This window comes from Heptranchias perlo, chromosome 26 (assembly GCF_035084215.1).
Source record: "Heptranchias perlo isolate sHepPer1 chromosome 26, sHepPer1.hap1, whole genome shotgun sequence".
Lineage (NCBI taxonomy): Eukaryota > Metazoa > Chordata > Chondrichthyes > Hexanchiformes > Hexanchidae > Heptranchias > Heptranchias perlo.
The window spans coordinates 44,897,519-44,909,905 of NC_090350.1; the positions used below are offsets into that span (position 1 = coordinate 44,897,519).

General features: G+C 44.1%; 1 protein-coding gene across 2 annotated transcripts in view; it reads left to right on the forward strand.

Moving 5' to 3' along the window:
• Positions 1-12,387, forward strand: part of LOC137342759 (mannosyl-oligosaccharide 1,2-alpha-mannosidase IA-like) — a 325,275-nt gene that overhangs the window by 288,299 nt on the left and 24,589 nt on the right. For both annotated transcript variants that reach the window (XM_068006938.1, XM_068006937.1), the window contains exons 9-11: positions 3,474-3,693; positions 4,333-4,505; positions 10,663-10,778. In XM_068006938.1, coding sequence (XP_067863039.1) covers positions 3,474-3,693; positions 4,333-4,505; positions 10,663-10,778 — 509 coding nt within the window. The remainder of the gene's footprint in view (positions 1-3,473; positions 3,694-4,332; positions 4,506-10,662; positions 10,779-12,387) is intronic.

The window sequence follows — 12,387 nt, forward strand, 5'->3', positions numbered from 1 at the left end:
GAAGGAGTTTGCCAGATTGATGGCATCCAGGGCGTGTCTGTAAAAGATTATTGCTTTCTATGCACCATCAATTAATGGAATCATTTGAGAGTTTGTGAAGCACCCTGCAAGGTGTTTCACCTAGTATGGAGGAGTCCAATAGCCTCCTGTGCAGTGGTGTTTAACCGCTTCACAGAACTGCAGTCCATCCTGGAGTGCATGGCACCTTTAACAGGGGTCCGAAGTACAGCTATAAGCTCCCTCAGAAATGTACAAACTAATATTATGTCTGGGTTTGGTGTTCGTGGATCTGTCCTGTCTAGATTCACCATGCTGAAGAATCAGCTAGACGATACCCTGTCTTAGGGCTTCATTAACATCACTGCAGCCCTGTAGTAACTCTCATGTAGGGGCAATCAGCAGCAGGGGCATGGCCGCAGAAGGAACAGATGAGCGTACTATTTCTCAGGGAAATTCACCATCTGTGCCACCCAGCTGCCCCTCTCAAATGACCCGTTCACAGCCAGAAAGAGGACAGGTCTAGCAGCCACCACAGCATCAGGTGTTGCAGGGCCATCTTATGATCCAGCAGAAGGAAGAAAAGTGCCCTATGAATCCAGAAAACAGTAGCATCCACCACCCACAATGATAAGCCTTGAAGGAGCACCACATTAGGTAGTAGGATACAGTCACTATACACAGTCACAAGGGTGAAACACCAGAGGAAAATATGCTGACAAAAACTAGCACTATAACTGTAGTAAATGTTTGGATTTAGACTTTGTGCAGAGAGATCATTTGTACTGAGATATATTTCTTATAGCAGCGCATGAATGGATGTGATGCCTAGTGGCTGAGATCAAGTAGAGGATAATGGTGGGCACGGTGTTTGATAGGCCCATTCACCGAAAACATATTTAACAATGCTTGTACTATGGTGCCTTTAATTGAAACTAGTTGATTTCCTGTGAAATAAAAACAGAAAATGCTGGAAACACTCAGCAGGTCATATTTCCTGTGATATTGCACACAGTAATATGATCACTCTTACCTGTCTCTGATGTCTTTGTGTTGCTGATTCTCTCTGCCTACCCATTTTAGCTTGTCTCTCTGTCTTTTCTTCTTTCCTTTCGAGTGAAAGGTGGTGGGTGGTCAGGTGTGGCAGAAAAAAGAGCTACCAACGGCTGCAAGCTGCATTTTGGTGGGGGTTTCAGGGAAAATATGGCCCTCAGTGGATCCCTTCCCAACCCCCCCCCCCCCCCCACCATCACTCATGCTTCCCTCTCATTCCCTTGCTTCCATTGTGTTCCTTGTCCCTTTACCTGCCCACTATCCATTCCACTTCCTACTACGTGCTCACTTCCTTCACTACCTCTACATCTTTTCCTTTGAATGACTCACTCAGCTGCTGTATCCTTCCTTCCCCCTTGTCACTCACCTCAAACTTAATCATCTCTTCACCCACCCCCACTTCCTCTTGCTCCCCACAAGGGGTAGGTTCCAACAGGCCCGAGACCCCCATACCTTCATCAGTTACCCATCTCCCATTTTCCCTCAAAATAAGATTGTTTGCTTTCAGAATTCAACTTGTTTTTTTAAGGAATCAAATTAAAATGAAGATGGAAAACGTTTTTTCTCACTATTTCTTTCTCACACTCTCTTTCCTTCTGCCTTACAGATGTTAGAAATGAGAATATCTATCTCAGATATACACGATTAGTACTGACTTTTCTGCCAACAAAACATTGGTGAGGTAATCAGTTGGATTCAAAATTCAACTTTTTTTGAAAACTGAATGGCATTAAATGAAGAAAACCCTCTCTCTCACTTTCTTTTTTTCTCTCTGACCCCAGTCTTTCTTTCTCTCTCTCCCCCAGAGCTTAATACACTTTTAAAAATATATAGAACACAAGGCAAAATCAACAACACGTATGTAATCAGAACTCTGTCATGTTTTCTTTCACACACATAGACATCTCTCTTTAAAACAAACTCAGTAAACCTTTTGAAATTTGTCCACTTGTTCTAAAACTTATTTGAAGAAAAGCTACTGGTCAGAAAGTTATAGGAAGTAAAAAAAAAAGTATCCCATGAAAATAGTTGACTGAACAATACTGATGCATCCTCGTAAAATAGATACACTGCACATGTTCGGACCACACAATCGAAACTCATCTCACAAAGTCACAGCTCTGGGCAAAAATTTCAGCCTGGATTTTCCTTGAGAAAGCTGCCCATTTCTGGGCAGTGTGGAGGTGCTCTGATGAGTAAAATTGGGTGGAGAGGCCCCCCACCAAAATTCTGCCCCGAAAAATGGCTGTCATGTATTCCATCCCATGACCTTGATCTGCCCACCGGAAACTCACCTATTGCCTTTAAACTTGGACCCAGAAAAGCCAAGAGAGGGAGAGCCATCAACGTCTTCCGAGTTGCTATATTCCCACAAGTGCAAGGTGCCCAAGGGGCTATAAAGGTTCTGTCTGAAAACCCTATCAATTTCATCAACAGGAATGTCCAGATAATGAGTGATGCCAGTCACCTCGTTCTGCCTGTCGCTATATGCTACCTGGAAAGTAGCCATGATGCCTTTATTCTCAGGCAGTGCAGATACCCTCAGAGCTCAGCCACAGCAATGTGACAGAATGGCTGCTGACACATCTGCCTGCATCTATCTGCCCCATCAACTAACTTGTCCACGTCCTTCTGAAGTAGCTTATTGACATCTTCACAGTTAACCATGGTCTCATTTTGTGCTATCAGCAAATTTTGTTATTCCACCCTTTACACCCAAGTCCAGATCATATATATATATATATAGAGAGAGAGAGAGAGTAGTGCAATGCTCCCAACACTGACTGCTATAACTGGTTACATCTCTTCAGTCAGAAAAATCTCCATAAACCACTGTTTTCTGTTTTCCATCCTTTAACCAACTTTTTATCCATGTTGCAACATTTCCTTTAATACCATGTGCGTTAATTTTACCAACAAGCCTTCTATGTGGTACCTTAACAAATATCTTTTGAAAATCCATATACACAACATCCAATGTATTTTCTTTCTCCATACTCTATGTTAATTTTCTCTAAGAACACTAATTTGTCAGACACAACTTGCCTTTTACTTGCCATGCTGGCTGCCATTAATTAGTCCATATCTTTCTAGGTGGGTATTAATTTTATCATGTGTGGCCTCCAGAAGCTTCCCACTATTTATATTACTTTTGTATTACAGTTTTGCTATTTGGAATATTCAGTTGTTATTTCCTGACAGTGACTGTACTAAATGTTGCATGTTTATTTTGTGCTGAAATATAGTACTAATGGACTTTTAGTTGCTCCAAGAAAATATTTGGAGCTTAACAATCATTTGAACGTGCATGCTCAAATACTTGATATATGACCATTGCAACTTCACCTAATTCCAGAACTAATAATGGGAATGCTACATAATTTCACATAAACTAACATGTGCTGTTCTCTCTGCTCCCACAGGCAATAGAGACAAATCTAGTGAGAAGATCTGCCAGTGGTTTGACCTATATTGCAGAGTGGCGGGGCGGGATACTGGACCATAAGATGGGGCACCTAGCGTGTTTTTCGGGAGGGATGTTAGCCATGGGAGCTGATGATGCACCAACAGACCAGTCTAAACACTACATGGAATTGGCAGCAGAAATCACCATCACCTGCCATGAGTCATACAGACGTTCAGGTGAGAGATGTATTCCTCAAAATCACACTGCAAAATAGGTTAACAAATATATTAATATTTAACAATATTTGATGCCTTTGTCATATAGTGAATGAAGGAATTTCTTACATATCCATTATACAGAATCCCTTTGCCTGTTGTTTTAACAAAGGAATTAACCCAATGTGCTTCTTATGATTATATTTGTTATATCACACTGTGCGATTTTGACCCAATAATAGGTTATTATTGCTAAGGCTTAAAAATATTTCAAATTGATTTTGAACCTTGATGAAGGCTGAAATAAATATTTCTCCCCATATGTAGGCACTTATCTTTAACTATGCACATCTTTTCAATTTGGACCTGAAGGCCAGAAATTCTGCTTCCCTTGTAAGATTGCTTTCTGCATTTACAACTATGTTTAATTATTCATATGAGCTGGTGCAGAAATTTCAGCGCAGTCAGTGCACAATTTGTGCCGGCAGTGCAGCAGAAAAGCCTATGTTACACCAGAAGCAGAATTACAGCCCCTTCTTCATTAGCTATAGATGCAGAAGAGACAGAAAGACTTCTGCAGTTAAATGACATCTTCATTTAATGAGGCATTCGTTGAATACTGTCATCTTTTTGAGTGTATAACTACTTCTTGATTTTTAGCAACTAAACTTGGCCCTGAAGCATTTCGTTTCGATGGTGGTGCAGATGCTGTTGCTACAAGAATGAATGATAAGTATTACATCCTGCGGCCTGAAGTGGTTGAAACCTACATGCACATGTGGAGATTTACCCATGACCCCAGGTATAGAGAGTGGGGCTGGGAGGCAGTACAGGTACGTGAAGTTGCTTTTTTATAGCATATATGTCCTTTGAGACTTCTTTGGTAATAGTTTACTCAGAAACAAAATCATTTTGGGGAACTGCCCTCTCGTGGTTCCACTCTTATCTATCCAATCATAGCCAGAGCATCTCTATCAATGGCTTATTTTCCCACCCCTGCACTGTCACCTTGGGAGTTCTCTAAGGATCCATCCTCGGCCCCCTCCTCTTCCTTATCTACATGCTGGCCCTTGGCAACTGTTACAAATTCAGGTATGGCATAGGTACCTTCTCACGTTCAGTGGCATCAGTCACTCCATTATATGATGTAAGCATCTTACTTTTATGCGAGTTGACTCATACTGTCCTATATTTATGTCTACGATAGCATAATCCTTATGATCTGAACTTGAGGCTTGATACGAAATGTTAAGCTGCTTTATTTCACAGTAAAGTGCAATGGTTATGATCGGATCCATTTTGTCCCATCAATACAACTTGTCTTCATGAATGATAGAAAAATAATGAATATGCTACACTGCTGCACTTCAGTGAGTCATCTTGTTTGACTTAAAGCTAATTTTCTAACTTCTCTCATGTATTCCATCCTTCTCGCAGCCTTCTTGGTGTCTGACTCTCCACATGTGGACCTTTGTTCAACTCTTTCTTGTCCCCACAGGAAGTTGGGGCTTGGTTCTTGACCACTCCCTTCTGTCAGGAGGTTGGCCAGAAGAACTGCTAATCAAATCTGCTACCACACCCCTCCCTTTGAAACTAGCTTCATACAAAGCTGAATAAAAAAGGACATTTCTAACCCCGCCCCCCAATGTGGATTTTTTTTTGGGAGCCCCAGGAGAAGATAATGCTTCCCCTATTTTTTCCGTATCATCCTGGGTAACAATATCTATGTCTGGCTTCATTACACATTTGGCAAACACCTACAGACTGTGACCTTTCTTTTTATACCTGCACAAATTCACTTTCTTTTAAAACCCAACACTTAAACATAATTTTTTTTTTGCAAATCCTTTCTGTGGAAAATGGTCAAAAATCTTGAAATGTGACAGCGACATCATCCACAGACATGGTGTCATGGAATCATAGAAAATTTACAGCACAGAAGGAGACCATTCAGCCCATTGTGTCCGCGCCGGCCAAAAATGAGCCACCCAGCCTAATCCCACTTTCCAGCACTTGGTCCATAGCCTTGTAGGTCACGGCACTTAAGGTGCACATCCGGGTAATTTTTAAATGAGTTGAGGATTTCTGCCTCTACCACCCTTTCAGGCAGTGAGTTCCAGCCCCCTACCACCCTCTGGGTGAAAGTTTTTTTCCTTGGCTCCCCTCTAATCCTTCTACCAATCACTTTCAATCCATGCCCCCTGGTCATTGACCTCTCTGCTAAGGGAAATAGGTCCTTCCTATCCACACTATCTAGACCCCTCATAATTTTGTACACCTCAATTAAATCACCCCTCAGCCTCCTCTGGGGTACCACAGAGATCGGTGCTGGGTCCCTTGCTGTTTGTGGTCTGCATTAATGACTTGGATATGAATGTAAAAGGTATGATCAGTAAGTTCGCTGATGATACAAAAATTGGTAGGGTGGTAAATAGCGAGGAGGATAGCCTCAGTCTGCAGGACGATATAGATGGGTTGGTCAGATGGGCGGAACAGTGGCAAATGGAATTTAACCCGGAAAAGTGCGAGGTGATGCACTTTGGAGGGACTAACAAGGCAAGGGAATACACAATGAATGGAGGGACTAACAAGGCAAGGGAATACACAATGAATGGGAGGACCCTAGGCAAGACAGAGGGTCAGAGGGATCTTGGTGTGCAAGTTCACAGATCCCTGAAGGCGGGATACTTGCCTTTATTAGCCGAGGCATAGAATATAAGAGCAAGGAGGTTATGATGGAGCTGTATAAAACACTGGTTAGGCCACAGCTGGAGTACTGTGTGCAGTTCTGGTCGCCACACTACAGGAAGGATGTGATCGCTTTGGAGAGGGTGCAGAGGAGATTCACCAGGATGTTACCAGGGCTGGAGCGCTTCAGCTATGAAGAGACACTGGGAAGATTGGGTTTGTTTTCCTTGGAGCAGAGGAGGCTGAGGGGGGACATGATTGAGGTGTACAAAATTATGAGGGGCACAGATAGGATGGATACTAAGGAGCTTTTTCCCTTCGTTGAGGGTTCTATAACAAGGGGACATAGATTCAAGGTAAAAGGCGGGAGGTTTAGAGGGGATTTGAGAAAGAACTTTTTCACCCAGAGGGTGGTTGGAGTCTGGAACTCACTGCCTGAAAGGGTTGTGGAGGCAGGAACCCTCACAACATTCAAGAAGCATTTGGATGAGCACTTGAAATGCCATAGCATACAAGGCTACGGACCAAATGCTGGAATATGGGATTAGAGTAGACAGGGCTTGATGGCCGGCGCGGACACGATGGGCCGAAGGGCCTCCATCCGTGCTGTATAACTCTATGACTCTATAACAACTCCAGCCTATCCAATCTTTCCTCATAGCTAAAATTCTCCAGTCCTGGCAACATCTTCGTAAAACTCCTCTGTACTCTCTCGAGTGCAATTACATCCTTCCTGTAATGTGGTGACCAGAACGGCACACAGTACTCAAAAACTGTGACCTAACCAGTGTTTTATACAGTTCCAGCGTAACCTCCCTGCTCTTATATTCTATGCCTTGGCTAATAAAGGAAAATATTCGATATGCCTTCTTAACCACCTTATCTACCTATCCTGCTACCTTCAGGGATCTGTGAACATGCACTCCAAGGTCCCTCACTTCCTCTACACCTTTCACTATCCTCCCATTTATTGTGTACTCCCTTGCCTTGTTTGCCCTCCCCAAATGTATTACCTCACACTTCTGCGGATTGAATTCCATTTGCCACTTTTCCGCCCACCTGATCAGTCCATTGATATCTTCCTGCAGTCTACAGCTTTCCTCCTCACTATCAACCACACTGGCAATTTTTGTATCATCTGCAAACTTCTGAATCATGCCCTCTACATTTAAGTCCAAATCATTAATATATATCACAAAAAGCACGGGACCTGAAACTGAGCCCTGCGGAACCCCACTGGAAACAGCCTTCCAGTCACAAAAACTCCCGTCCGCCATTACCCTTTGCTTCCTGCCACTGAGCCAATTTTGGATGCAACTTGCTACTCTCCCTTGGATCCCATGGGCTTGTACATTTTTGACCAGTCTACCATGTGGGACCTTGTCAAAAGCCTTGCTAAAATCCATGTAGACTACATCAAATGCACTACCCTCATCTACCCTCCTTGTTACCGCCTCAAAAAATTCAATCAAGTGAGTCAGACACGAACTTCCCTTAGTAAATCCATGCTGACTGTCCTTGAGTACTCCATGTCTTTCTAAGTGACGGTTTATCCTGTCCCTCGGAATTGATTCCAATGATTTGCCCACCACCGAGGTTAGACTGACTGGCCTGTAATTACTCGGTCTATCTCTCGCTCCTTTTTTAAACAATGGTACAATGTTAGCAGTCCTCCAATTCTCCGGCACCACACCTGTATCCAGTGAGGATTGGAAAATGATGGTCAGAGCCTTCGCTATTTCCTCCCTTGCTTCTTTTAATAGCTTGGGATACATTTTATCCGGCCCTGTTGATTTATCTACTTTCAAAGACGCTAATCCCCTTAATACTTCCTCTCTCACTAAGTTTATCCCATTCAATATTTCACACTCCTCCTCCTTAACTGCAATGTCAGCATCGTCCCTCTCTTTTGTGAAGACAGACGCAAAGTATTCATTAAGAACCATAACAACATCTTCCACCTCCACACATAGGTTACCCTTTTGGTCTCTAATAGGCCCTACTCTTTCCTTACTTATCCTTTTGCTCTTAATTTATTTATAAAACATCTTTGGGTTTTTCTTGATTTTACTTGCCAATATTTTCTCATGCCCTCTCTTTGCTTTCCTAATTTCCTTTTTAATTTCACCCCTGCACTTTTTTTACTCCTGTAGGCTTTCTGTTGTATTTAGTTCTCGGTGACTGACATAAGCTTTCCTTTTCTGCCTTATCTTACCCTGTATGCTCCTTGACTCTAGATTTGGCAGCCCCACCCTTTCTCTTTGTGGGAACATGTTTACTCTGCACCCCTTGGATCTTCCCTTTGAATGCCTCCCACTGCTCTGACATTGATTTACCTTCATGTAGCTGTTTCCAGTCCACTTTTGCTAAATCACTTCTTAGCTCAGTAAAATTGAGAACTTTACCTCCTGTTCTATCTTTGTCCTTTTCCTTAACTATGCTAAAACTAACTGAATTATGATCACTACCACCAAAATGCTCTCCTGCTGATATTCCTTCCACCTGCCCATCCTCATTTCCTAAAACCAAATCCCCCCTCTCTTGTTGGGCTTGCTACATACTGGCTAAAAAAGCTCTCCTGAATGCAGTTTAAGAATTTTGCACCCTCTATACCCTTCACTCTGTTTGTGTCCCAGTTAATATTAGGGCAGTTGAAATCCCCTACTATTACTGCCATACTGTTTTTGCACTTCTCAGAAATTTGCCTACATATTTGCTCTTCTATCTCCCTCTGACTGTTTGGGAGTCTATAGTACACTCCCAGTAGTGTGACTGTCCCTTTTTTGTTCCTTAGCTCAACCCATATGGCCAAATTTGATGATCCTTCTAACATATCATCCGTCCTCACAGCTGTAATTGTTTCTTTAACCAAAATTGCCAATGGTCAGCTGCCATATGTTCACCGATGACACCCAGCCCCACCTCTTTACCATCTCTCTCAATCCCTCCACTTCTTGTCCAATATCCAGTCTTGGAGTGGCCAGAATTTCCTCCAACTAAACAGTGGGAAGATCAAAGCCATCATCTTCGGCTGTCACCACAAGCTCTGCACCCGAACCACTGCCTCCATCCCCTCTGTAGCCACTGCCCTCCTGTTGTCTCTATGCCTCACCCTCCATATAAACGCTCCTACCTATATTCACAGCCATCTCCGATGGCCTCTCCACTCGAGCATCGTCAAGGCTATGCTTGACTACTTGATTGTATCCCTCGCCAACCACATTCCCTTACCTTCTATAAAACCCACTTCCCTCTTGCATCCACCCCCTGCAAAAGCTATCCTCCAAGTTGCGTACAGCCACACTCTCAAACTCCAAGCTGCTTAGCATTGGCCCTCTATTCATCACAGTACATTTGTAGCTGTTAATTTGTTCAACCACTCCCTAGCTTCCACCTTTGATGCCCTTTCCCCCAGCAAAACCTTCACAGCCTCCCCATCCTGGTTGTTGCTCCGATATGACCCCCATCTTTGTTCCCTGAAGTCCAAGGGGCATAAGCTTGAGTGTACTTGGCACACAACTACTCAGCCATCTATTTCCAGATCTGGCCAGACTACATCAAGCTATACTGGGTCTCGTTCTTCTCTTTCTTCTGGCTCACTACACAAGGATAATCTTGGAGGGCAAAGATAATCTCTGGCTTTTCCCTATTACCAACTGCCGCCTTAGACCCCTGCTCCCTGCCTCGTGCCTCTCACCTCATCTCAGTGCAAAGAGCTCATGGATTACTTTGTCTTCAAGATAGAGACCATCCGTTCAGCTGCCTCTGTTGCTTCTCCCTCTTACCATTGCTCACTAAACCAAACTTCCCCTAATCCTCAGCCCTGAACCTTCACCTCTTTCTAATATCTCCACCCACCCTCTGCAAGCTCATCTCATCCATGAGACCGATTTCCTGGGCCCTCAATTCCATCCCCACTAAAAACCTGATCATCCAACATCCCTTCCAGGTCCACATTTTAGCTGATATTGTAAATAGTACTGTTCCCTTCCCTTTCAAAACTGTCATCATCATTCCCCCTCCTCAAAAACCCTACCCTTGACCTCCGTGGCCTCAGTAACTATTGTCCCACCCCCAATCTCCTCTTTCTAGACTATGTCGTCTTTTCCCTGGGAGTTCCATCAATCTCCTGCCAGAGTAACGACAGAAAACTAGTGGAACCCCATGCAATTTTAGCCCCTTGTCTTCAGAATGTGGAACTTTCTTGCCTGCATGTTAAATCAGTAAACTTAACCCCAGAACTGTATAATCTGCTTAATGTGCAACAGGCTAAATTTAGCCCCCTATTTTCTATTTGCACAGGCTCTGGAGCAGCACTGTCGAGTAGATGCTGGATTTTCTGGGATAAGAGATGTGTACAGTACCCTGCCACACCATGATGATGTACAGCAGAGCTTTTTCCTTGCAGAGACATTGAAGTAGGTATTAATATTATTCCTACAGATGAAATTTAACGCAGAGAAGTGTGAAATGACACATTTTGGTAGGAAGAATGAGAGTAGGCAATATAAACTAAATGGTACAATTGTAACAGGGGTACAGAAACAGAGAGACTAGGGAATGCACATAAACAAATCGTTTGAATGTGGCTGGACAAGTTGAGAAAGCTGTTAAAAATACATATGGGATCCTGGGCTTTATTAATAGATGTGGAGATGCCGGTGATGGACTGGGGTTAACAATTGTAAACAATTTTACAACACCAAGTCATAGTCCAACGATTTTATTTGAAATCTACAAGCTTTCGGGGGCTTCCTCCTTCCTCAGGTAAATGTCAGGAACTCCTCGAAGCCTACGCATTTATAAATCACAGAACAATACATGGTGATTACAGACAGCCTTTGCAACTGCCCGTTGCCAAGGCAATCACCGTGTTCAGACAGAGAGGTGTTACCTACAGAACCCCCGAATATACATTCAACAAAAAAAACAAACAGGAAAAAAAAACAGAGAGAGAGAGGCAGTAACATCCGGAAGGCAGAGAAAGCCAGCAAATGACCCGTTATATTAAAAACAGATAGCTTTTGTTCGCTGGTGGGCTTACGTGTAGCGTGACATGAACCCAAGATCCCGGTTGAGGCCGTCCTCATGGGTGCGGAACTTGGCTATCAATTTCTGCTCGACAATTTTGCGTTGTCGTGTGTCTCGAAGGCCGCCTTGGAGTACGCTTACCCGAAGGTCGGTGGCTGAATGTCCCTGACTGCTGAAGTGTTCCCCGACTGGGAGGGAACCCTCCTGTCTGGCGATTGTTGCGCAGTGTCCGTTCATCCGTTGTCGCAGTGTCTGCATGGTCTCGCCAATGTACCATGCTCTGGGTCATCCGTTCCTGCAACGTATGAGGTAGACAACGTTGGCCGAGTCACAGGAGTGTGAACCATGCACCTGGTGGGTGGTGTCCTCTCGTGTGATGGTGGTATCTGTGTCGATGATCTGGCATGTCTTGCAGAGGTTACCGTGGCAGGGTTGTGTGGTGTCGTGGACGCGGTTCTCCTGAAAGCTGGGTAATTTGCTGCGAACGATAGTCTGTTTGAGGTTGGGTGGCTGTTTAAAGGCGAGTAGTGGAGGTGTGGGGATGGCCATAGCGAGGTGTTCGTCGTCATTGATGACATGTTGAAGGCTGCGGAGAACATGGCGTAGTTTCTCCGCTCCGGGGAAGTACTGGACGACGAAGGGTACTCTGTTGGTTGCGTCCCGTGTTAGTCTTCTGAGGAGGTCTATGCGATTTTTCGCTGTGGACCGTCAGAACTGTCGATCGATAAGTCGAGCGTCATATCCCGTTCTTACCAGGGCGTCTTTCTGAGTCTGTAGGTGCCCATCGCGTTCCTCCTCGTCTGAGCAGACCCTGTGTATTCGCAGGGCCTGTCCATAGGGGATGGCCACTTTGACGTGGTTAGGGTGGAAGCTGGAAAAGTGGAGCATCGTGAGGTTGTCCGTGGACTTGCGGTAGAGTGAGGTGCTGAGGTGCCCATCTTTGATGGAGATTCGTGTGTCCAAGAAAGAAACTGATTCTGAGGAGTAGTCCATGGT